The sequence below is a fragment of the Sapajus apella genome, unplaced genomic scaffold (genome assembly GCF_009761245.1).
Source record: "Sapajus apella isolate SASKATOON/1434 unplaced genomic scaffold, GSC_monkey_1.0 scaffold69, whole genome shotgun sequence".
Classification (NCBI taxonomy): Eukaryota; Metazoa; Chordata; class Mammalia; order Primates; family Cebidae; genus Sapajus; species Sapajus apella.
The window spans coordinates 5,529,943-5,555,857 of NW_022437009.1; the positions used below are offsets into that span (position 1 = coordinate 5,529,943).

Consider the following 25,915-nt stretch of genomic DNA (forward strand, 5'->3'; position numbering starts at 1 on the left):
TGGTGACACAGGCCTGTATTTCCAGCTGCTCAAGGGGCTGAGGTGGGGGGAATCACTTGAGCTGGAGGTCGAGGCTGCAGTGAGCTGTGATCGTGCTACTGCATTCCAGCCTGGGCAGTGAACGAGACCCCATCTCAAACAAACAAACAACAGCAACAAAACTAGGTGATCTTACCAGTATATCTTCTTCTGTTTTAGCTCCCTCCCAAACCTCTATTTTTTCACCGGAAGACTATGGAAGTAAAGAACTCACAAGCTTATTTGCGGTCAAAGCTCACAAAAGATACTACTTTGCCTGTCACTTTAACTGAATGGAAGCTTTTCCGAGCTGGAGAAGTTGCAAACAGAAAAAGGAAAAATCTTCCAAGGGTAAAGATTCCAGTGCTTTCATTCTCTGACTCTTACTTCAGCATTTCCATGAATGAGAATAAGTAAGCTTCAGACCGAAATGAATAATAGGTTAGAACTGTTCTACTGGGATTAGAAGACTTGGAAGGCAGTGTTACATTTAAAATTTTTGCTCTTGCTAGAAAAGTGCATGAATGGCTTTTGCCAGAGTTTCTTTATGGATTTGTAAAATTGATTTAGATGGAGGACTTCACTTCAGTTACCTTAGCTCTTAATACAATCGTCTGCCTATTTCAAGGAAGCACCAGAATCTTATATAAAAGAGTGTTCTCTCAGGATGGCTTCAGTGTTGTTCTGATTCACTCATTCATATAATTGCCAAAGTGATTTCAGTTTTGTGCTTTAGTTTACAGATTTTCAGTAATGAAAAATATATGCCATTTATTTGGGGCAAAATTTTCCAAAGAGAAAAAACAAACATAACTATTACTTGGGAATAGAAATTGTGTACTATTACTTGGGAATAGAAAGTCTGTACATCATCTCTGCTAGAAACACTGCAACCAAAATGAAGAAATTGAGATTACGTGCAGACAGACATACTTCTCTCTCTCTCTTTTTTTCTCATTTATTTACTTATTTTGTAGAGACAGTCTCACTATATTGCCCAGGCTGGTCGTGAATCCTGGCCTCAAGTGATCCTTTTGCCTTGGCCTCCCAGAGTTCTGGGATTACAGGTGTGAGCCACTGTACCTGAGTATATTTTCTTTTAGTAGAAACACTTAAGAAATTATATGAAAAAAGTTTTAACTTCCTTTGCTGCTTTGTTCTTCTGTAATGCAGGGTGTTTTCAGGATTGACAAAATGCTATGTAGATACTCTACTGTAATGAAGAAATCAGATCACTTAAATATTATTCCTTTCTTTAATCCTATCTGACTTAGTTATATATATTCATTTAACATGTACTTGATTTTTTTGTACCTGATTTTAACATTAAACAAAAATCACATCTCTTTCTTGGTTTAGTAACTGTTGATTTGTTCCTTGGGGAATATTCTATTCCACAGTTTAATTCTTCTGATCTGTTTGTGCCCCTTCCTCTTTACTATGTGAAAAGTTAAAGACATTGAGGTTTTTAAAAGCTAAACTGACCTCACTCAGTGAAAATAATAGTAATAATAATAATAACCGTTTATTTTTCTCTGTATGGTGAGGAATATTTTAAAAACAGTGGTATAAAGAACTGCCAGGCATCTTGCAGTAACTCTTTCCTCAGGTAGATCATGTTGGCACAACAAAGCAGCCTCCCACGTGGCCCAGAAACAACAAATTGTGTGTTCATAGGGAGAAGAATGCAAACACCTGAAAGGATTGCATTTAAGATGTGGTTCTTATTATGGATTATAGAGTTTAGTGAGGCTTTACAGTGCTTTGAATTTCATGCCTTAGTATTTTATGTATTATGGATCTCAAGTACTTGAAGCTTGTTCTCTATCTGATTATAGGTGATATGCTCTAACTTTTCTTTTTCTAATATTTTTCTGAAGGATTTTAGAGAAGTAGGGAGAAAAAAAATGATTATGAATTCTTAATTGTCAGGCAGGAAGATGCCATGACAGCATTTCTACCTGTGACTCAACTTGGATTAAATCTTTTTGGGTCCCTTATGCAATACAAATTTTGGCTTTGGAATATTTTCTGGAACAACATTCCATAAGAAAGTCAGTTTTCATTTATTTCCCTTTTGATGCCTCCAGATATCCCTGGAAGGGAAACTGCTTCACAGTTTCAACTCACTGATCTAGTCCATATGCCTCTTCCCCACCCTTTCTTTCCTTCCCTGCTGTGGAAGCTGTGTGGGATTGCTTGCTAGAGTACATTTCCTACTGCCTTTATTGTTTGTTTTATGTGTACAGCACATCCATCATTTCTTAGGAAGAATATTCTACAGTATTTCTTGCAACTAGATGGCTCTTCTTCCTAGCTCATGACAGAAATTTAAATTTATCACTTTACTTCATATATATATATATTTTTTTACAGCCTGGTCGCTTTTTAGAAGTTATCTTTCCTTTATATTTATATATCGAATATACTTTTGATTCTACTTTTCAAATGCAAATTAATAATTATGCTATTTTGGGTCATTATGTACCCAAAATATATATTTATTCCCAAATATCTTTCCTATAGCCCTTAATACTTTTAAATTTTGGATTCTCTTATTTGTTTTTTGTAATGATACTATTTAAAAATATTGGCAATTTTTCACTTGAATTGCAGCGATAAAAATCTCTAAGAGCACAAGCTCATCCAAAAATGTGGTAATTATCTGTGTATTGAAAGCACATGTTTCTTGCATGTTTTTTTTAGGGGGGTGCGGAGGTTGGCAGGGGATGGTGGTTTATACTGGACTGATTCACTGCCTGTCGATTGCCAGGATGGCTAGAGAAACAAGGACAAAAGAGAACACAAGAGCATTTTTCTCAACTTTATTGGATGTTATCATACACAATGTTCCTAACAATTGTGATTCTAGGCATTAAGTATGTTAAATCAGGATTGATACTTAAGCTTGGAATTTTAAGGAAAAAAAAAAGTATTCATAGAAAAACTAATCAGTTCCTCCTTTTAAAAGTACCTGTTGATCAGCTCTGAATCTTTCCTCTTTTTTTACCGCATTCTGTGTGTCTCCTGTCTCTCTCTCTCGCACACACACACATCTATCCCAGCAGCAAAGAAAAATTTCTAACGCGAACTACTTATGAAATGGAGAGAAGCAATTATATAACAATTTAAAAATAAATGGTCTGGATTTTACTTCCTTGAGAAATAGGTTGATGAGTGGAAGAAAAACGTAGTTTTTGTGTTTGAGTATATTTGGGTCTCCTATTTTTACGACATGTTTCTAAAACAAATTGTAATGTTAGTACTCCCAGTAGCAAAGAGAATATTCCCTTTGACAAAAGCTTTCTAAGTATGTTTATCCACTCCTTGGGAAGAATTTCTGGGAGGAAAAATAACTATGCCTCACCCTGCCTTTCAGATAAATAAGTGTTCTACTTCCTACTCCAGGCAAGTGAAAACTTGAGTTTAATAGTAAAGGCTTGATCACTATACAGAGTGCAATAGCCACATTTCCTGCAGGTTGTGACGTGGAGTGACAAGGAATCTAAAAGCCTGTGCTGGGTTCATCCGATATCCTTTCCCACTTTCCTTCCCCATGTTATGTGGACTTGATATTAGAACAACATATCATCTAATTAAAGATCATCATTTTAAATCCAAAATTCAAAAAGGTAAAGGTTTCTATTTATAAAATAGGTCTTTTCTCTGAATAAGAATCCCTAATAGATTAATGTCATCAAACTGTGAAACTTGTGGGTGTTGGTTTTAATTTGTATTTTTCTGATCCTTTTTTCAGCTTGTATTGAAAATAGATGACATATTTGAATCTAAAAGAGGGAAGAAGAGGGTGAAGTTACATTCTTACACAGGAAAGGAAGTACCTCCAACAAAGGGTAAGAATTGTGTTCTGTTCCAGCTATCCTGTAGCTGTCAGGGTATGAGAGGAGAATCACCATATAACTTAATGTTTGATATGTAATAAAATTTTCTGTTTACTTTCCTGTTATCCCACTTAAATATAAACTTCTTTAAGATAAGGGACAGCAGGGGGTGGGAAGTTGGGGAGGGATAACATGGAGAGTAATGCCAGATATAGGTGATGGGGATGGAGGCAGCAAACCACATTGCCATGTATGTACCTGTGTAACAATCCTGCGTGTTCTTCACATGAACCTCAGAACCTAAAGTGCAATAAAATATTTATATATATATAAATAAAAAAGATAAGGATTGTTTCTCAAATCCATTTTATTTAATTCTATGCCAAGCAATAACTATTGGATGAATAAATAAATGAAAAAATAATCATAAACCAATGAGACTAATTTTCATAGAAAGACTGAATCACTATTTTGTAGTCCTACTTTGATTTATAATCATTTATCAGTATAGACTTTTTTTGTGGTGAATGTGAAAGCATTAGTCATGTATAGACTGAAGATATGTGGTACTCAACTTGTAATCATTTACTAAGTTTTATCCTTCAGATGCCTAGATAAAACTTACATTGTTAATTAAGAAATTTTCAACATTCATAATAAATCATTAGAACTTTCTTAAAAACTTATGCAAGATTCTTAATTTGGTTGCTTGGGGATATGGTTTGACTGTGCTCCCACCCAAATCTCAACTTGAATTGTATCTCCAAGAATTCACACGTGTTGTGGGAGGGACCCAGTAGGAGGTAATTGAATCATGATGGTGAATAAGTCTCACAAGAGCTGATGGGTTTATCAGGGGTTTCCACTTTTGCTTCTGTTTTTCTCTTGCTGCCACCATGTAAGAAGTGCCTTTGGTCCCCAGCCATGGGGAATGGTATGTCCAATTAAACCTCTTTTTCTTCCCAGTCTCGGGTATGTCTTTTTTTTCTGGTTTTTTTTTTGTGTTTTTTTTTTTTGAGATGGTGTTTTGCTCTTGTTGCCCAGGCTAGAATGCAGTGGCATGATCTCAGCTCACTGCAACCTCCACCTCCCTGGTTCAAGTGATTCTCCTGCCTCAGCCTCCCAAGCAACTGGGATTACAAGCACCCACCACCATCCCTGGCTAATTTTTTGTATGTTTAATAGAGACAGGGTTTTTTTTAGCAAGTTTTGTTTCTAAGTTCCTTAGTGAGAAACAACAGCTAAGTCATAGCAAAGAATATTTTTTCTTTTTGCGGACTTCTAAAGACAGAAATTTTTTTTTCTTCCTCTTTTTGATACTGGCACCCAGGCTGGAGTGCAGTGGTGAGATTTCAGCTCACTGCAACCTCCGCCTTCCAGGTTTGAGGAATTCTCCTGCCTCATCCTCCTGAGGAGCTGGGATTACAGGCGCATGCCACCACACCCAGCTAATTTTTTGTATTTTTAGTTGAGATGGGGTTTTACCATGTTGGCCAGGCTGGTCTTGAACTCCTGATCTCAAATGATCTGCCTGCCTCGGCCTCCCAAAGTGCTAGGATTACAGGCATGCGCCACCAAACCCAGCCAGAATTTTCCTAATTACCTTTAAAAATCTATTTTATATTCTAACAACTTATTATCTGAAAATAAAATCTTCTGAGTTATATATTAAGTCTCTTTCTGACTATGTGCTGATCAAAATCAACTGGTCACTGTTTTTAATGTGAGTTTTCATATTTTGAGAGGCAGTTACTAAAACATGTTTCAATCTTCTCTGGGGAAGAAATACTTTCGGTCATTTTTGTTTTTTTGGTCATTGTTATTAATAGTAGCTACCATTTGTGGAATGAAGTAATAGTTTCTCTACATATTTTATTTCATGTATAACATATGACAATACTAGGAGGTAGGGACTATCATAATTTTACAAACAAGCTAAGACAGAGGAGGAAGCATAGATTTGAATCAAGGAGCATGACTCCACAAAGTCTTGTCTTTTTCTATTATCAGCAGTCAATTTTCTCATAAATCTTGATTTTTAGCAGTTTAACCATCTCTTCTCCATGTATTTCCTTATCTTCAGCAATGGTATTGTCAAAGGTTTTTTTGTGTGTCATTTAAAACTAGATATAGAAAATGAAAACTAGTGCCAGATATTGTGCTGCATCTTTTCCGATGCATTATTACTAATTTCCTAAATAATTCTGTGGCAGATAGTATTTTCACTGTTTTATAGATAAGGAAGTAAATTTTAAATTGCAAATTATGTAAATCATCATGACTTTGGGGCCAGGACAAGTGCTTGCAAAACATTAACATTTTCTCAGATTAACAGCAGTCTATTCATAACTACTCCTCAGGTATCTCTATTTTTGGTTTTGTTGTAGTTGTTGGTGTTGTTTTCTTTCTTTCTTTCTTTTTTTAAGACAGTGTCACTCTGTCTCCAGGCTGATGTGCAGTGGCGCGATCTCGGCTCACTGCAACCTCTGCCTCCCGAGTTCAAGCGATTCTCTTGCCTCAGCCTCCTGAGCATGACACCACACCCAGCTAATTTTTGTATTTTTTTTAGTAGAGATGGGGTTCACCATGTTGGTCAGGATGGTCTTGATCTCTTGACCTCATGAGCTGCCCACTTTGGCCTCCCAAAGTGCTGGGATTACAGATATGAGCCACTGCACCTGGCCACTCTTCAGGTATTTCTCAGTAGGTTATTACCAAGCCTTTAATTTATTTGTATGTCTATGCCTTATGAATTAGGAACATTTTAGTAAATTTGGCTCTAAGACAAATTTCTGATTAATCAAAATTTTTTTAAACCTTATTAATGTTGAAAAGAAAAGAAGAAAAAAATCCTTCAAGTTCTAGCCAACTTCTGCTGTCCAAAACAAAAGTTAAGAAAAAAGGAGCAGCCTCCCTACTGTAGCACTTCATTCATGGCTCAAAGAAAATAAGCATTTACCTTTACCTACCTCTGTGACCAACTCTTCCAGTGCACCAGAGGAATTTCTCTTGTGCCTGAGGATCTCCCAGCTTTATCATCACAGTTCTCAGATTTTCATTTTCCTCCTTAAGCTTTTGTCTGTATATCAACAATGCCTAATACAACAGATAATGATATGCACCTACTCTGAAGTCCATGCTAGCGTTTACTGAATATATTCCAACCTAAATATTTCTTCAGTTTTTTTTTTTTCTTTTTGAAACAGTGTCTCACTCTTCACATGAGGTGGGATGCAATGATGTAAACACAGCTCACTGCAGCCTCTGGGTTCAAGCAATCCTCCCATCACAGCCTCCTGAGTAGCTGGGATCACAAGTTCATGCCCACCACACCCAGCTAATTTTTAATTTTTTGTAAAGGCAAAATTTAACCATGTTGCCCAGGCTGTTCTTGAATTCCTGGGCTCAAGCGATCCTTCCTCCTCAGCCTCCCAAAGTGCTGGGATTATAGGCATGAGCCACCACACCTGGCCCTAACTATTTCTTAACTTTCAGTTTTCAGGATTTCAAAATGACTGATCCACCTTCTTCAATTCTGTCATTATAATTTTGTATGTTGAAGTCTCATATTAAAAGAGGACAACCTGGTATTTTTTTGATCCCTGTGGGTTCTCAGTAGATTTTTCTCTTGGCTCATAATCCCCCTAACCTTCATCATTGTCTTAGAATATAGGTCCTCAAAACTCATAGATGTAAATATATTAAAACCAATTAAATGATCTTTTATAAGGGCTTTTCTGGCTATATTGCCTTTCTCCCTTTCTTCTTTCTTTTCTTTCTTTCCAAACACTTCCTAAGTTTCTAAGAGGTACCTGGTGCTAAGACTATAGGTAGGACCAGGAGCTCACAGTGTTTGTTTCTTCCTCTGAATAATATTTTATAGTCACACCATACTTTTTGTCATGGTGGTTAATTTTGAGTTATAAAACACATGTAATATGCTATATTTAAATAAGCGTTTTTTCTGTAACATCTCTTATGGGTCTTTCCCACCTGTCTTAAGAATAGGCAGCATTTATTTTAATGTTCTCTTATTCCTTATTATAAAATGAAAGGCCAGAGTTTTCCAAGCCTCCTCCTTGCACACCTAGAAAATTTTAAGTGCATGCAAATGCATTTTCTACACAAATACTCTTACACTATTCAGGCTTTGTATGCCTTCCTTTTTAAAAAAGCTTAATTAATGTATTTCAGAGCTCCTTCAGTATCAACATGTAGAGATCCACATTTCATTGCATAGATGTAAAACAATTTTATTTAGCTAGTGGCCAGCCATGGCAGCTCACACCTGTTATTCCAGCCCTTTGGGAGGCTGAGGCGAGTGGATCACTTGAGCTCAGGAGTTTGAGATTAGCCTGGGCAACATGGTGAAACCCTGTCTCTATAAAAACACAAAAATTAGCTGGGTATGGTGGCTCATGCTTGCAATCCCAGCTACTCGGGAGGCTGAGGCACGAGAATTGTTTGAACCTGGGAGGTGGAGGTTGCAGTGAGCCAAGATCACACCTTACTTACTAAGTCTCTTTGTGTATGTGTCTGTGTGTGTGTGTGTGTGTGTGTATGTGTGTGTGTGTGTGTGTGTGTGTGTGGTTTTTCAAAAATTTATTTATTATACTTTAAGTTCTGGGGACATGTGTAGAATGTGCAGGTTTGTTACATAGGTATACATGTGCCATGGTGGTTTGCCTTTTATGGCAATATCACGGATGAAAATGTATGTCTTCTTTATTGTTTTAATTTACATTTATTTCATTATGATTTTGGGCATTTTCATGTTTATCAACAATTTATAAATCTTTTTCTATGAATTGCCTATTCTCACCCTTTCTTCCTTTCTCTGTTGTGCTTTTTCTTCTTGATTTCTAACAGTTCTTTGAATATTAAGAAACTTAGCCTTGTATCCGCAATGTGTTTACAAATGTTTTCCAAGTTTATGTTCACTTTTTGAGTTTAATACTGATTCTTAAATTAGATACAAGTTTATATAATCAAATTTCACTTATGACTTCTAGGCCTTATTTTTTCTGATACATTTAAAGGTTTTCCCTTTCTTTGCATTTCTATTTTGCTTTAACTTTTCAAACTTAATCTAGAAATGTTTCATTCATTTATTTATTTTAAAAGCTGCTGTGTGTGTGTGTGTGTGTGTATTGTCTGTGTGCCCAGAATTATACAAAACACTCCCCTGTGAAAACAACATAGCCCCTTATGCTCAAAATACTTAAAATCTGATTGGGGAAAGTAAGAATAGTTCAAAGCAGTATGAGTACTATGAGAATTCACAGTAAAGGAAAGATCAATATGGACTAGAAGTAGTTTAGAGACATCATAGAAGAGGTAGACTGACTGACAGTAATATCTGCTAGTTCCCACGTTTTCCTATTATTCTAAATTTTGAGTCTGGTTGGTGTTTAGATTTTTGTTTAGCCCTTGTTGTGTTTACCTTTGATACTTTATTTGGAATATACAGACAAGTATGTGAATATAGAAATAGAATCCACTCTGAACTAGACTTCTTAAAACTGGTCTGAAATGCAATTAGTTTCTAGAATTGGGGATGAGAGGGGAGCCGAGGAGTGAAATAGGGTGTGGGAAGAAGATGTAGTAATTTCTTCTTTGAGCCTCTTACTCTCTTTTAGTAACTCTCCTAACCTGATACAACCAAGTGGTTTGGAGAAAGATTCAGCAGCTTTATTATTCCTTACTCCAAGTCCCCAGGTCTGTGGGTTTACGTTGTTCTCGTCCTTATGTACTTCCTACTGTTGGACAATACAAATGGAAACTCTTTCTCTTTTTTCAGGTGAAACCAGTGGGAACGAAAGTGATGCTGAGTATCTGCCAAAGAGTGAGTGAGTCAATGGGGCTGCTCCCGTTCTTGTGATGATCATGGTTTAGGTGGAGTGGCACCTACCTTTGTGACTAAGCATAGTTTTCCCCACGTGAAGTTTCATTTTGTAGTCGATTTCCTTATTTTCAGAACCTATTGAGGTTTGAGGAGTTAAACAGTACACTGTCAGATTTTTGACAGCATTAAAAGTCTCCCATAGTGGAGCGAGGCAAAACAGTGTGGTTCTTTCGATGGAATATTCTTAGGGGAGCAGCAGAGAGCTGCATGTCCAGACATATATGCAGTAGTTTCCCAGCAGCCAAAACAGAGTGTGTGAATCATCCTCTGAGATGAATACTTAGCAGTAAATATCTGATTTTTTATAGTCGCTCAAGTGTAATTATTTAAGTAACTTTGGTATCTCTGACATTGAAAAAGGAAACATTGGCTGGGCACGGTGGTTCAAGCCTGTAATCCCAGCACTTTGGGAGGCCGAGGCGGGTGGATCACGAGGTCAAGAGATCAAGACCATCCTGGTCAACATGGTGAAACCCCGTCTCTACTAAAACTACAAAAAATTAGCTGGGCATGGTGGCGCGTGCCTGTAGTCCCAGCTACTCAGGAGGCTGAGGCAGGAGAATTGCCTGAACCCAGGAGGTGGAGGTTGCGGTGAGCCGAGATCGCGCCATTGCACTCCAGCCTGGGTAACAAGAGCGAAACTCCGTCTAAAAAAAATAAATAAAAAAAAAAGAAAAAGGAAACATCTATTTGTTATTCCTAGGCATTCGTATTCCTGATTATTGTGCTGTTTACTTTCTAGTAGAATATAGAATGCACTGTGCATTTCCAACTACATTTGTCCAAGCACTTCATGGTGCCTTCAGCCTTCATCTAATGATGATGGTATCTAGTTATCACAGCAAGTTATCTAGTTCCTATTTAAGTGACTGACATACTAAGGCATGGAAAAAATAGAAGACATGAATTATTAAAGCTGAGTACAGGGTAGTTCCAGTTCCAAGCCTGACACCCTAATTTTATGATTAATAGTCTTGTGCTCCCTCCACTGGCCTGAATTGCTTCAGGTGTTTGATTCCATAGCCTGACTGAAGGTGAAACTTAATAATCATCAGGTTCAGCCTAGATGTGTAAAGATGACTAATTTAGTGCTGTTACTACTGAGAAACAGGACCTAAAATTTTCTTGACTTGAACTGAACCTTTTGGGGTAAGTAAAGCTTTGCCTAGAGTATTGAATGTGCTGGATAATTCTGGGGGGCCACTCCCAGAAGCATTTTTTTAAATGCTCTTAATGTTTTGATCTATAGTATAACTTTTTAGGGACAGAATGCATTATATCAAAAAGAAAGAAAAGACAATTAGAGGTTAAGTCTATCAGTGGCTCAGAATGACACATAAGCAAATCACTGGGACATACAGCCTATTTCTTCTGCCAGTCCACAGTTTCCTTCAGTGGGTACTACTCCAGATTGCTCAAAATTTACAGATAAATGAGAATAGAGGATAGATACTATCCAGTTTTGAGTGGTATTGCTATGAGTGTTTAAATAGTATGCTTCCATAATTTTATTCTTTTGAAAAAAAGTCTGCTAATGGGTGTCTTCTTCCACTTCATTTTCTTCTTTTGCATGTAGCACCATTTGCTGACACAAGCAGATAGTCATTGTTAGTAATATATGGCAAGGAGGGAGGGGAACTGGACAGTTTCTTCAGTGCGAGGATAATTTTTGTTTTAATTTGTCAAACTCAGCCAGGCATGGTGGCTCACATCTGTAATCCCAGCACTTTGGGAGGCTGAGGGGGACAGATCTCCTGAGGTCAGGAGTTCGAGACCAGCCTGACCAACATGGTGAAACTCTATCTCTACTAAAAATACAAAATTAGCTGGGCGTGGTGGCACATGCCTGTAATCCCAGCTACTAGGGAGGCTGAGGAAGAAGAATCCCTTGAACCTGGGAGGTGAAGGTTGCAGTGAGCTGAGATCATGCCATTGCACTCCAGCTGGGGCAAAAAGATTGAAACTCCATCTCAAAAAAAAAAAAAATTATCAAACTCACCCCTTTCTGTACTTACCCTCTATAGGACTCAATTCTTTTATCATATCTCTGTCCCCTGCCACCCTGTTATTTCATGACATTCCCAGCAGTGGCATCTGTTGTCAGTCTAGCACTTTTTCATGACATTTTCCATGTGTCCTGGTATGGTGCTATGAAAGATGAGATAGCGTAGATTATTTGTTGGGACATACATAGTGTATTGGTTGACACATGGAACGCCAGTCCCATTGCTAGCCAGAAGCAGAGTGAGGCCCCTGTGCACTTGTGAGGGTCTGCACTTATTCCCCTAGTATGTCATAGCCCTAACAGGTATGTCTCTGTGGCAGATACTGGTCATTCAACATTCATTCAGCAGTGACTGTGTGAAGATTAATCCTGTGCGGGTCATGACATCTGGGTGCTAGAAGGAAGGTAGGGCTATAGAGGAAAAACATCCCTCCACGATTTCATTACAGATCGCCATAAACGTTTAGCACAACTGCAACAGTCTTCCAAGAGGAATCCTCACTACCAGACTTTGGAGCGGGATCTTATTGAACTACAGGAGCAGCAGCTGTTTGAACTTTTTGTGGTGGTGTCTCTACAGAAGAAACCATCAGGAATAAGCTATGTTCCCCAGGTCATACAACAATTCCCTGGCAAGGTGGGTACAAGGAGGCCAAGAGGCATTCATGAACGTTCCTGTGTCTCTGTGTACATTTATTTCCTGTCCTCTTGGTTTTGTTATCTCAACCATCTTTTACCAATACTGTACTTGTGGTAGGATCTGGTGGCTTTGAAAACATCTTATGTTAGGTGTGCGCTGTAACCCAGCAAAACAGAACAAGCTCATTTTCCTAGTGAGGTTTTTGTTTTGTTTTTGTTTTTGTTTTTGTTTTGGGCTCTACCACTCAATAATTTTTAACAAGTTACAAAACCTGTTTTCTCATCCTTAAGGAGGGGATAATAAATGTGACAGAATAGGGTAGTGGTTTAGAGCATGGACTCTGTGCCAAAACTCTGCATTTGCTACTTATTAGTTCTAAGACTTTAAGCAGTTACTTTTCTTTTCTTTTTTTTTTTTTTTCTTTTTGAGATGAAGTCTCACTCTGTTGCCCGGGCTGGAGTGCAGTGGTGCAGTCTCGGCTCACTGCAACCCTGCAACCTCCACCTCCCAGGTTCAAGCCTCCTGAGTAGCTGGGACTTAAGGCATGTACCACCACGCCCGGCTAATTTTTATATTTTTAGTAGAGACAGAGTTTCACCATGTTGGCCAGGATGATCTTGAACTCCTGACCTCAAGTGATCCACCCACCTTGGCCTTCCAAAATTCTGGGATTACAGTCGTGAGCTACCATGTTGTTTCTTGTTGCCTAATTTGTAAAATGGGGATAATCAAAATAGTATCTACCTCTCTGAGTTGTAGTAAGGATTAAATGAGCTAATTTATATAAGGCATTTAGAAAAGTGGTATATAGAAAGTTTAATATGATGTTATCCATTATTAGTAAGGATTTAGTGAGATAATGTATATAAAGTGCTTAATGCCATCTCTGGCACATAGTATGCACTCAATAAATGGTGGTAGGTATTAATTTTTGGTAGCCATTATTATTAACAATATTTAGTTTGCTCTACCTTTTTAAATTGCTCCACATTTTCATTTTGCATTATGCTTTCTGAATTTTAAAACAAATTATTTATTCATTTAATCAAATATTTTTAAAATACCTAATATTTTCCAGGATTCGATGATGGGAATACTACTGAAAAAGATCTTCTTAGTCTCCGCTTCACAGAGCTTAGTAAGCCTGTGAATCAGTTAAGACCACAGACCTGGTTGGGTTTCTTTTGCTTTGCATAGTGTTCGTGTAAAAGTAACAACAATAATTTTTGTTGCCAACATTTAACAATCAAATTTCACATACAAATCTGTATTTCTGCCTTTTCCTGAGAAACTGGAAAGACTGCCAACACAGTCTGCATTCCTAAGTGTCAGGAATGGGTTGAAGCTTTATTTTAGGAGCAGGACTTCAGAGCAGGTGACCAGTATAGTTACATAAGGCCCCCACTCAGAAGGGCCCTGTGCATATAGTTTCATAATCTGCAGACACCATCTTGAAATGCTAAATAAGTTTATCTTTGAATTTGTGTTTTGTAAATGAAGTCTAATAGGAAAATTGGACATGTGCCAAGATCTTAAAGCCTGAGTTCATGCATAGTGTCACCTGCTGCTGCTCCTCTAGGATGGGTTCTCTTGTCCTGTTCTCCACTGCCTGATTCCCTGGGCCCTAGCAAGTGCCCTTTCCACCTCTACTCAGTGACTACTATCACCTTCTCCCATGGCTGGGCACAAGCTTCGGGAGGATTAGGATCAGGCCAGCATTGCCCTGCAACATCTCCAGGCAAGGCATGGGGCAACTTTCCCTGCCTGGGCTGGTACTGCCACTTGTGGGTGACTTTTGGGGGGGTTGCTCAACTGCTGTGGGTTGGAATCGTGGCCCCATAGGAAGGGGAGATGCCTAGCTTAACTTTCCAAACCCCAGTCAAAACAAAGAGTCTCAATTCCACAGCTGCCCGGAGAGGAAACCTAGCACCTACTGGGCCAGTTGTGCACCAGATTGCAGACTGCAGCACCTGCGTGCTTGTGAGAGTCTACACTCATCCCCAAGGATTCTCATGCCTAAGGGAGTGTGACATTAAATAGCAAATAAAAACTCCATTAGAGGTAGAGAGCCCACAGAAGAAAAGATGTTTTATATTTTATATTTATTTTTTTTCTGCTTTTTGAACAAGGGGCTCCACATTTTCATTTTGCATTGTGCTTTCTCAGTTACGTAGTTTTCCTTAGTAAGGAGCCATCCCTTTAATAGGGACGTTTACTCACTTTCCTACTTATTACTTGGACCACTTCTCTCATTTAAGTTATCTGCCTGGCCACTGTAGGACTTTTGGGTTTGTAACCCTGAATTACATGTTTCACTAAAAAAGCTAGTGAAGTACAACTGTACTGGAATCTAAGAGACATTTCCTACATGGATTCTTATTTTCAAAAAGTCCTGGAAAATACCCCTACAGTAAACAAATCAGTAAGTTTAATTTTGCATAAAATTCCTCAATATAGCCTGAAAGTGCAATGTCATAGCACTGGTAAGTGACCCAGAATGGCTACATAGTTTGTTTTTTTTTTTTTTTTTTTTTTTTAAGAAATTAAAGGAGCCGGGCACAGTGGCACATGCCTGTAATCCCAGCTAGTTGGGCAGCTAAGACGGGAGAATCACTGGCATACAGGAGTTTGAGACCAGCCTGGGCAACATAGCAAGACCTCCTTCTCAACAACAACAAGAAAGAAATTAAAGGAGAGGTCATTTTTATTAGTTATCTGAAGGTGATATGGTAATTAGACTTAGGGGCTTGTTTTTATATAGGACAGGTCATACTAATTTCCAAATGTCTGATTTACTGAAATTTAGACTGTCATGTAAGTACAATACCAGACTTATGCAAAAGGGTCTGCCATGCTAAAATTTTACAAGAAGTTGCAAACCAGCAATTAGGTAGCAAAGATTATAAGCTAAAGGAAACGATTATGTATGGGGTGGATTCTCAGAACAGTATCTTTAGTTTTTTCTTTTTTTGAGACAGGTCTATCTCTGTCACGCAGGCTGGAGTGCAATGGTGCAATCACAGCTCACTGCAGCCTCGCCCTCCTGAGCTCAAGAGATCCTTCCACATCTCAGCCTCCCGAGTAGCTGGGACTACAGGCATGTGCCACCACACTCGGCTAACTTTTTAATTTTTTATAGAAATGGGGTTCTACCGTGTTGCCTAGGGTGGTCTCCAACTCCTGGGCTCAAGTGATGGGCTTCCAGAGTGCTGGGATTACAAGCACGAGCCAGTGCATCTGGCCGTTATCTTTTCTAAATAACGTTCATCTACCATTTCAAAGCTTCTTTGATTATTGATTAGAAAGTATCTTCAGCTGACTAGGTTTTTGTTCTCAGTACATTGAAGAATGGATTTTTATCTTATGCCACACAGTTCATAAATATACTGGCTTCCCATTAGTGTGTAAATCCTGCAGTAAGATTTTACCTCTTGGTAGGAAACTTTTCACTCATCTCTCTTACAGTAGCTTCTGAGATATCCACAGGTACCATTTCTATGTAAAAATAGGATTCTTTTTTCTTAGTAACTCTGTTCTCAGTGCATTTTCAGTGATTTCCAGAATTGATTTTTAAATTTTGTTAAGCAGTACAAAACCATGCTGAGGCTTATCAGCAACCGCTCAGGCTTATCAGAGACCTTTTTTTCCTGAGATTAGGCTGAGTTTTTTATTTCTGTTCCCCACTTACATAATATAATAGTCGCCTATCGTGTTATCTTTTTCAGGATGATCATGGCTATAAGCAGTCCAAAGACACAGAAGAGAGGCTCAAAGTTATCCCAAAATTTTGTTTTCCTGATTCAAAGGACTGGGTGCCAACCTCAGAACTCAAGAGGTAAATGGGCTAATTTATCTGATTTCTATTCATTAGAACTGAATAAATCAGAGTATTTGAGAAATGGGCAGGGCCAGTAGTGAAGCTATATGAATACTGTGGCAGGTCAAGGATGTGGTGGGAGGAAAGAAAGAAGCAGAATTAAAACATTTCCTATGTGGGACTTAAAAAAAGAAAAACATAGAATAATTTCAGTGTCAAAAGGAAAACAAATTTGAGAGTCACTTCAATTTGCCAGTTCTACCAAAAAAAAAAAACAAAAGTTCTACTTTACATACTATCAGAAATGCTCCCAAGTGGACAGAAAAGGAAAAAAGACTTGGATACTGAGACTCAACCTAGAAACAGATAAAACAGAGCAATGTCTTTATCTTCTTTCTCCTTCAAATTAACAGAAGAATCCACAGCCCAGCTTATATGTTCCCCTGTGGAACCTGTACAGAGTGAGGCTCCTGTTGGGGAAGTATAGTATATTAAGAAATGAAGTGTTAAAGAATTTCTTCCAGGTATCTAAAGGAAATGACTATTTTTAATTAATAAACTATCATCATCTCTGAATTCTGCTTGTAAATATTAATAGACGCCTGCTTTGTTCAAAACTGTAGTTATTGATGATGCCATTTAATTTGAAAAGCTTGATTAGTTGAATCATATCACATGCCAATGACCTGCTGGGTAGTAGCCTTAGCTGTTGCTTAAAAAGCTCTGCACTTCAACTTCGCATTACCTCTAGGTGCAGCTACTATCTCTCATAACCAGTTTAGCCTGATTGACACTCTCATCTCTCAGCCATCCCTGTCGATGCTGTTGTGTTGTCCATCGCACTGCTACCTGCATAAACAGCACCTTTTATATTGGCCCGGCTGCTCTGTGGCTGCCTTTTCCCCCCCAGTAAGTTATGTATGTTTATTCTAGAATATTTGGGAAATACAGAAGAGTAAATAAAAAGCAGAAATTACAGATCACTGGCAATCTGGTTACTCAAAGGTAATCACCGTAAATATTTTGTCATATTCCCTTCAAATCTTTATTTTTAGCCAAATGCAGACATATACATATTGTTCAAGTTTGGATTTAGGCCAGGTGCAATGGCTCACACCTGTAATCCCAGCATTTTGGGAGGCTAAGGTGGGAGGATCACTTGAGGCCAGGTTTGAGACCAGCCTGGGCAACATAGCAAGACCCTGTCTCTACAAAAAATACAAAAATCCGCCGGGCGCGGTGGCTCAAGCCTGTAATCCCAGCACTTTGGGAGGCCGAGGCGGGTGGATCACGAGGTCAAGAGATCGAGACCATCCTGGTCAACATGGTGAAACCCCGTCTCTACTAAAAATACAAAACATTAGCTGGGCATGGTGGCGCATGCCTGTAATCCCAGCTACTCAAGAGGCTGAGGCAGGAGAATTGCCTGAACCCAGGAGGCGGAGGTTGCGGTGAGCCGAGATCGCGCCATTGCACTCCAGCCTGGGTAACAAGAGCGAAACTCCGTCTCAAAAAAAAAAAAAAAAAAAAAAAAATCCTAGCAGGCATGGTGGTGTACACTGTAGTTCCAGCTACTCAGAAGGCTGAGGCAGGAGGATCACTTGAGGCCAGGAGGTCAAGGTTGCAGCGAGCTATGATTGTGCCACAACACTCCAGCCTGGGCAACAGAGGAAGACCAAGAAGCAAGGAAAGAAGGAAGGGAGGAAGGGAGGAAAGAAGGAAGGAAAGGAGGGGTGGGAGGGAAGAAGGAAGGAAAAGAAAAGAAAAATAAGTCCTCAGAAGAGGAAGTTCTATTTAATGAGACCCAGTCTCTTAAAAAAAAAAAATGTGACTTTTTTGATTATTGAGTTTCTTAGTTGGGCATATTTAGGTTTTCATTTTGCAAATTATCTATGCATATCTTTTGCCCATGTGTCTAATGAGGAGTTGATATTTTTCCTACTAATTTATATATACCAAGGATATAATCCTTTGCCTATCACTGCTCTGTACAGCCTCTCAGAACTAAAGAGAATTTTGAACTGGAGAAGTGACATATCAGAAGTCTTTGTAGCTTACCTGTGTGTTTGACTAAATTGGGTATTCAACAAAAGGAAAATAAGGCCAGGCGCAGGGGCTCACGTCTATAATCCCAAGCACTTTGGGAGGCGGAAAGGTTATTTGAACCCAGGTGTTTGAGAACAGCCCAGGCAAGACAGTGAGACCTTATCTCTACACAAAATTAAAAGATCAGCAGGGCATGGTGGGACACACCTGTAGTTCCAGCTACTTGGGAGACTGAGGCAGAAAGATTACTTGAGCCCAGGAGGTCAAGGCTTTAGTGAGCTGTGTTTGCACCACTGCACTCCAGCCTGTGCAACAGAGTGAGACTCTGTTTCAAAAAATAAAAGTAAGTTTTAATGAAACTAAGCCTGATTAATACCTAGAGTAGATGAATAAGAAAACAAAAGGAAGCAACATCAATAGCTTATCCCATACCTATGCTGTCACTCCAGTAAAAGGCAAGATATTCTTAAGGCCTGGGCATTCCTTAGGAGGAATGTGACTTGCAATGAATGTAATATTATGCCTCATCTCAGATCACAAAATGACTGCTATTGGACTCTAGTTTTCAATTGTTTGTTCCATGGAGAATGCCACAAGTGGTTGTTTGGATCCTGAACTAACTATTGGTTCTTTTTTCAGTGAAACGTTCTCCTTTGTCTTGACTGGTGAAGATGGAAGCCGGTGGTTTGGCTACTGTAAGAAGCTCTTGGTAAGTACCAAATCTGTGTTACAGACAGGGGTCAAGGAACAATGGAATCGGAGTAGGAACTTCAGAAACTATCTCTAGATGAGTTTGAGGGATACTCAATGATCTGTGTATTAAGGAAGCTGTATTAGTTTTAAACAGCAAGAGCAAGGTGGAGTTAACTATGGAGTGTTCTAGAAAAGATAGGGTATGAATTTTATTTTGTTTATTTATAATAGAGGAAGTAATTGCTAACATAGTGGCTGAATCTCAGTCTGGATGTATTTGGAATGTAATACAGTGAGTTACTTGAAGGAGCTCTCTGAGTTACTCACCAGCCATATTAGGGCTTTTTTTCTTGCCTAGATGCCTTCACTAAACCTAGAATAAATAATGCTATCATTTTTAGCACTTTTCACATCTTTCAGTGTTCACTGAAGATGAGAGCCTTGGTTCCTCTCTCTACTAAAGAGCAGTAAAAGATAATTAACTGTCCAAATGAGTATTAATAAAAACGTACACAGGTTGAATTTGCTGTTTTTGTCATCATTTTTACCTTTTAGCCGGAAGGCCGAGGAAAGCGACTCCCTGAGGTATACTGCATGGTTAGTCGCCTAGGCTGCTTCAACCTTTTTTCAAAGGTGAGTGGAGAATGAGCTCTATGAAAAATGGTATTCTTTCTGAGCTCTCAATGTTAAGTGGCACAGACTTTAACATATTACTTCAGAAAGGTTCCCTATTAGTAAAGTAGGAAGCACATGCCTGAAGGCTTAAACTTACGCCTCTAATCCATTTGCTGTTGCTATATCATCTTCATTTTGGTTTGCTAATATTTTCAACTTAAGGGATAACATAGTCCAAAGCTTATCTTGTCTCATGTCTTTCTTAGACCAAATTTGCCCCACCCTTAGTGAGCTGAAAAGGGGTTTCTCTTGTAAAAATAAGTTGATTTATAATGATACCTCCCAAGAGAGATGATGCTTACTGAACTTTTATTGATTGCAGAAGCTTATCTGTCTTAAATTTTATTTGGGTTATTTTAAAGTTTACAGTACACCAGGTTTGGCAGTTCCTATAAAAGGATTCTTTTATGTTTTTTAACTTAGTCCACAATAAAATAACATTTTGCATGTGTAGATTCTGGATGAAGTAGAGAAGAGAAGAGAAATGTCTCCAGCCCTTGTTTACCCATTCATGCGAAGTGTCATGGAAGCTCCCTTCCCAGCTCCTGGACGCACCATCACTGTTAAGAGTTACCTCCCTGGGGCTGGAGATGGGGTAAGTTAGCTCATTTTGAAAAGACTTGATAGCCACTAAAAAGCAGGACTTACACTAGTAGGCAGAGTTTCCAGAGCCCAAGGGCATAGATTTCCCTTTTCCATAAACTGTAAAGAATATGTTTTATTTCCATAAAGCCCTGGAGAAATATCCAGTTGACCTGTGACATAGTTGTTCCTAGACCCAGGACCCAGAGATTTTCTACCATACATAGATTGAGTGGCTTTGCAATGGCAATTTCAATGTGATAAATGAAGACTGTACATACTATTGTCAGAAGGAATAAAGGATCCTAATTTACAGCACAAAAATAAGCCGTTGGGTCCTGGCATTAGTGTAGGATGCTTCACAAACTCCATGTGGCAGACCTTCTTTCTTGAATTTAACTTACAAAAGAATAGCAGGATCCATAGCATTGGCATTAGGGATTGTTTTCCAGCATCAGCTCCCCTGATTCAAATTCTTGCATTTCAGTCCATTGAACTCTGCCGACCACTAGATTCCCGACTGGAACATGTTGACTTTGAATGTCTCTTTAAGTGCTTGAGTGTGTGTCATCTCATCCGGGTCTGTGCCTCTCTCCTTTTGGAGCGTAGGGTGATCTTTGTTGCCAACAGCCTAAGGTAAGAAATAAGTGAAACATGTTACATCACACTGGTGTTTTATTTGTTCCAAATTTTAAAATTTGGGCATATTTTTAAAATGTAGGATCAGTGTCTCAATTAACTAGTGGTATATAGTGGCATGGATAATTTCAAATGGTTGAAATCATCAAAAAGCCACTTACATTAGGCTATACCAATGACTTTTTTGGGTTGTAATAAATTTCCCTTTTAAATGCATTTCGCTTACTCTATTGTCAAAAGTTGGTAGTGCTTTTCTAAGCACTCTACTTTTTCACATGAGAAATTGTGGAGAAAAGCTGGATTGAGATTGAACATTTTCACTAAATTAAGTTTAAATTTTAAGTAAAATGTTAAAAATTAATGACTATTCACATAGTTCTTAATCTATGATCACTAACCAGCATCAATTTTTAATTCTTTAACGTAATATCTGAAATGTCTTCCATATGCTGCTCTATATATGACACCATTTGTTTTCTCCTCTGGCTAGCACCCTGTCAAAATGTGGCCATGCTGTGGTAGCTACACTGTATCCGTTCACCTGGCAGCATACCTACATCCCAGTCCTGCCAGCATCTATGATCGACATCGTGTGCTCACCTACTCCATTCCTTATTGGAATCCTGTCTTGCTCCTTACCACAGCTCCAGGACCTACCCGTCGAAGAGGTGAGATGGAAGAATGGACCCTATGGAAAATATTGGAGCTTTGAGAAGTGAAAATAAGTGATCTAAAGAGTGGTGGAATTATTAATATAGTTATTATTACCATTTTATGTTATTTATTTATAATATTTCTATTATATTATTACAATATGGCTCTTTATAATATTTCTAGTATTTCTAGTATTTTTTAAGCTGGGAAAATTCAATAGTATACGTAAATCCAAAGCTGTATCCTCTTTAGGGTAGTAAGCTTGGGCTCATTCTTGTGTTATTCTGAAGGGTAGCTCTTCTATTTTTTAAGTCATACATACACTACTCTGGATTAACTTTAAAAATTATTTCAAGGTCGGGCATGGTGGCTCATGCCTGTAATCCTAGCACTTTGTAAGGCCGAGCCGGATGGATCGCTTTAAGTCAGGAGTTTGAAACCAGTCTGGCCAACATGGTAAAACCCCATTTCTACTAAAAATATAAAAATTATCCAGGTGTGGTGGCACGTGCCTGTAATCCCAGCTACTCAAAAGGTTTAGGCAGGAGAATTGCTTGAACCAGAAGGCAGAGGTTGCAGTTAGCCAAGATCACACCCCTGCACTCCAGCCTGGGTGACAGAGTGAGTGAGACTCTGTCTCAAAACAAAAACCCAAAAAACATTATTTTAAATATAACACACATATAGATAAGTGGAATGGAAATATTACCACAGTGGAATCAGTGCCAGCCCCATAGAAGTCCCCATCTCTGTTTCCATCCCATCCCCCACCAAAGGTAATCATTATCTTGACTTTTGTGGTATTCATTTACTTGTTTTTCTTTATAGTTTTACCCCTAGGCATGCTTCCCTAACCAATGTAATTCAACTTTGTCTGGTTTTAAGCTTGATATAAATTGATTCATATGGTATATATTTTTGCCTGGTTTCTTTTGCTCAACATTATATCTGTAAGATTCATCTATATTGATGAGGTCAACAGTAGTTTGATCATTCTAACTGTATATAGGATTCCATTGTGTGAATGTACCACAGTTTTTTTTTTTTTTATCCATTCTACAGTTGAACATTTGAGTTGTTTCCAATTTGAAGTTATTATGAATTATGTTGCTATAAATATTCTTCTACATGACCCTCAGTGCATACACACATGCAGTTCAATGGGTATATACTTGGAAACTGAATTGCTGGGTCATAGGGTAAACATATCTCCAATTTTAGTAAATAAAGTTAAATTGTTTTCCAGAGTAGTTGTGCCAATTTAAATTCCCTTTAACAGTGTATGAGAGTTCCTGTTGCTCCACATCTTCCCCATCAACTAACTATCATCAGTTGTATAATTTAGCCTATCTGGTTGGTGCGTAGTGTTATTCACATTGTGGCTTAATTTGCATTCCTTGATTCCTGTTGACGTCGAGTATCCTTCTGTTTGTGTATTGGTCACTTGAATATCATCTTTTATGGGAAAGTTATTGTCTCTTTCCACTGTATTGTTTACTCTCTTATTGTTTTGTTTTGTTTTGTTTTGTTTTTGAGACAGAGACTCACTCTGTCGCTCAGGCTGGAGTGCAGTGACATGATCTTGGCTCACTGCAACTTCTGCCTCCCAGGTTCAAGCAATTATCGTGCCTCAGCCTCCCGAGTAGCTGGAACTACAGGTGTATGCCACCACACCCGGCTAATTTTTTGTATTTTTAGTAGAGATAGGGTTTCACCACGTTGGCCAGGCTGGCCTCGAACTCCTGACCTCAGGTGTCCTCCCTCTTCGGCCTCCCAGAGTGCTGGGGTTACAGGTGTGAGCCACTGCACCTGGCCCCTACTCTCTTATTGTTTAAGATGTCTTTCTATATTCTGGGTACTGGCCCCTTTGTCTGTGGCTTGCCTTTTCATTTTCCAAAATGATGTTTTTTAATGCACAGAAATTCTTAATTTTAATGTGGTTAAAATTATCAATCTTTTTCTTTATAGATGGTGTTTTTACTGAACTGCTTAAGTTACTTTACATGAAAATATCCTCCTATATTATCTCTAGGGCCTTTATTATTTTGCCTTTAACTTTTGATTATGAATCCTTCTGGAACTTGATTTTTGTGTGTGTAATGTGAAGTAGGGGTTGTTTCATTTGTTTTTATGTGGATAATCGTCTGTGCCAGTTCCACTTACTATGAAGACTGTTCTTCCCCATTACTCCACTACCTTGTCCTTCTTTTAAAAAAAAAAAAATTATTTTGGAAACTTCGAAACATATGTAAAAGTAAACAGAAGAGTAAAATGAATCCTTGTGTTCCAGTCACCCCGCTTCAGTACTTATCAAGTCATAGCCAGACTTTACCCTTGGACCCATTCCTCTTTTCCATAATATTTTGAAGGATATCCTGATACAATTTCACCTCTAAATATTACAATATGAATCTCTATAACATAAGGGCATTTTAAAACATAACCTCAATACCATTATCACACCTAAAATATCCAACAATTCCTTTATATCAGCAAATCCAGGGTTTAAATCTCCAGTTGTCTCATAAACTTTTAATACTTTGTTTAAATCAGGTTCCAAAAGAAGTCCTCACATTGTACTTATCTATTCATTTATTTGCTTATTTATTTAGAGACAGAGTCTCACTCTGTCTGTCAGCCAGGCTGAAGTTCATTGATGCAGTCACAGTCACTGTAGCCTTGACCTCCCAGACTCAAGTGATCGTCTCAGATCAGCCTCCCAAGTAGCTGGGACTACAGGCATGTACCACACGCCCAGCTAATTTTTAAATTTTGTGTAGAGATGGGGTCTCACTGTGTTGCCAGGGTTGGTCTCCAACTCCTGGGCTCAAGAGATCCTTCTGCCCTGGCTTTCCAAAGTGCTGGGATTACAGGCATGAGCCACCATACCTGGCCCCATACATGTATTTAGTTGATATATTTTTAGTCTCTTCTAATCTATAGGTATGCACGTCATTTTTTTACTTGGCAATTTATTTGTTTTTGTGTTGATCAGCTACCTTTTAAATGGGCTACAACTTTGAGTAAATTTTGTTTAAAACTATTCTCATTGCCTGTATTTGTCTGTGAATATCTCTCGTTGAACTTGCCTGGCTCCTTTATCTCATAGGTGCTGATAGTTGATCTCTGTGCAGACAAGTTCTTACAGGAGGTGAGTGCCAAAGAGGTAATTACTAATGTTTTAGGATAAAGGCCTAAAGTAGATAATTGGACAGACAACATGTGAAAGTACTTAGAGAAGATGACTTAGGCAAGACTTGTAGTTCCTACACATACTTGAATTGACACCGTGGCCAATCATACAAGATTGACCTGAAAAATTTGGCTTCAGTTTATAGCTGCCTATCCCAAAGGAGGAAGGAGGAAACGTAAATATCTCATTCTCAAAAGAGGTAAACCACCCTTCAACTCCAGGCGGGTTGACACATAGCCTCAAATTTAATTTAATTTTAAAAGCATTTATTAAGCACTGATTATTTCTAGATATTCTGTTAGAATGTAAAAATGAGTAAGACACAGTTTGAACCCTCAGGCCTTACAGTCTAATGGGGGAAAACAGACATACATAAAGTTGTAGAAATCACATAATAGAACTTTGCACAAGGTATAGTAGGAGCAAAAAAGAAGTAACCATTTATTCTGAATATTGAAGTGGAAAGGAAGATTCATAAAGCCTTCTCAGAGCAGCCCTCCAGATGTAACCTGTACGTAGGAGTGTGAACACTGAAACACGGGAAAAATAAGAGTGTTTCCCAGACATTTTCAGAATCAATTAGCTCATCACATTTGAAACACAATTTATTTGGGGATAATCTCCCTAATATAACAGAAGACTTGTAGATGAGAGACATTTGGTGGAAAAGTGCCAGAAAATTTTATAAAGTATATTACTTAATTTTTTAATAGAGTAAAATATATATACCATAAACATGAAAGATTCTTCATGTAGGGAAGGATACTTCAGACTGACTCTTTAGTCAAAGTATATACAGTCACCTGTGGAATTTTGCAGAAATAACTAGGGCATATTTGAGACTTAATCCCTCAAATCTCATACCAAAAAAAAAAAAATCTCAATTTTTTTCTCTTAAGGTATCTGATGAGGATGAAATTCTACCACCAAAACTTCAAGCTGCCCTGATGCAGATTTTGGAAGAACGAAATGAAATCTTGACTCAGGAGCAGAATTTTTCACAAGGTATGAGACTTAAGGTTAAGGTGGTAAATACTTACTGAACACCAGCGCTCTGTTAAAGGATATACCAAAGTAGCATTAGATTGCCTGTGCCTTGAAAATCTTATAATCAGCTTCCTTGCTTATCCTCAATATACCAGGCCCTCTTCTATTTCAGAACCTTTGCACTTGCTCAGTTACATTTATAGAATGCTACTCCCACAG

The 25,915-nt window shown here is 38.4% G+C and overlaps 1 protein-coding gene across 2 annotated transcripts in view; it reads left to right on the forward strand.

The window, feature by feature from the left end:
• Positions 1 to 25,915, forward strand: part of DENND2C (DENN domain containing 2C) — a 74,677-nt gene that overhangs the window by 39,748 nt on the left and 9,014 nt on the right. For both annotated transcript variants that reach the window (XM_032249668.1, XM_032249669.1), the window contains exons 5-16: positions 199 to 369; positions 3,776 to 3,872; positions 9,661 to 9,705; positions 12,220 to 12,407; positions 16,136 to 16,245; positions 18,913 to 18,982; positions 19,522 to 19,599; positions 20,096 to 20,236; positions 20,711 to 20,859; positions 21,353 to 21,530; positions 24,626 to 24,667; positions 25,609 to 25,714. In XM_032249668.1, the coding sequence (XP_032105559.1) occupies positions 199 to 369; positions 3,776 to 3,872; positions 9,661 to 9,705; positions 12,220 to 12,407; positions 16,136 to 16,245; positions 18,913 to 18,982; positions 19,522 to 19,599; positions 20,096 to 20,236; positions 20,711 to 20,859; positions 21,353 to 21,530; positions 24,626 to 24,667; positions 25,609 to 25,714 (1,375 nt within the window). The remainder of the gene's footprint in view (positions 1 to 198; positions 370 to 3,775; positions 3,873 to 9,660; positions 9,706 to 12,219; positions 12,408 to 16,135; positions 16,246 to 18,912; positions 18,983 to 19,521; positions 19,600 to 20,095; positions 20,237 to 20,710; positions 20,860 to 21,352; positions 21,531 to 24,625; positions 24,668 to 25,608; positions 25,715 to 25,915) is intronic.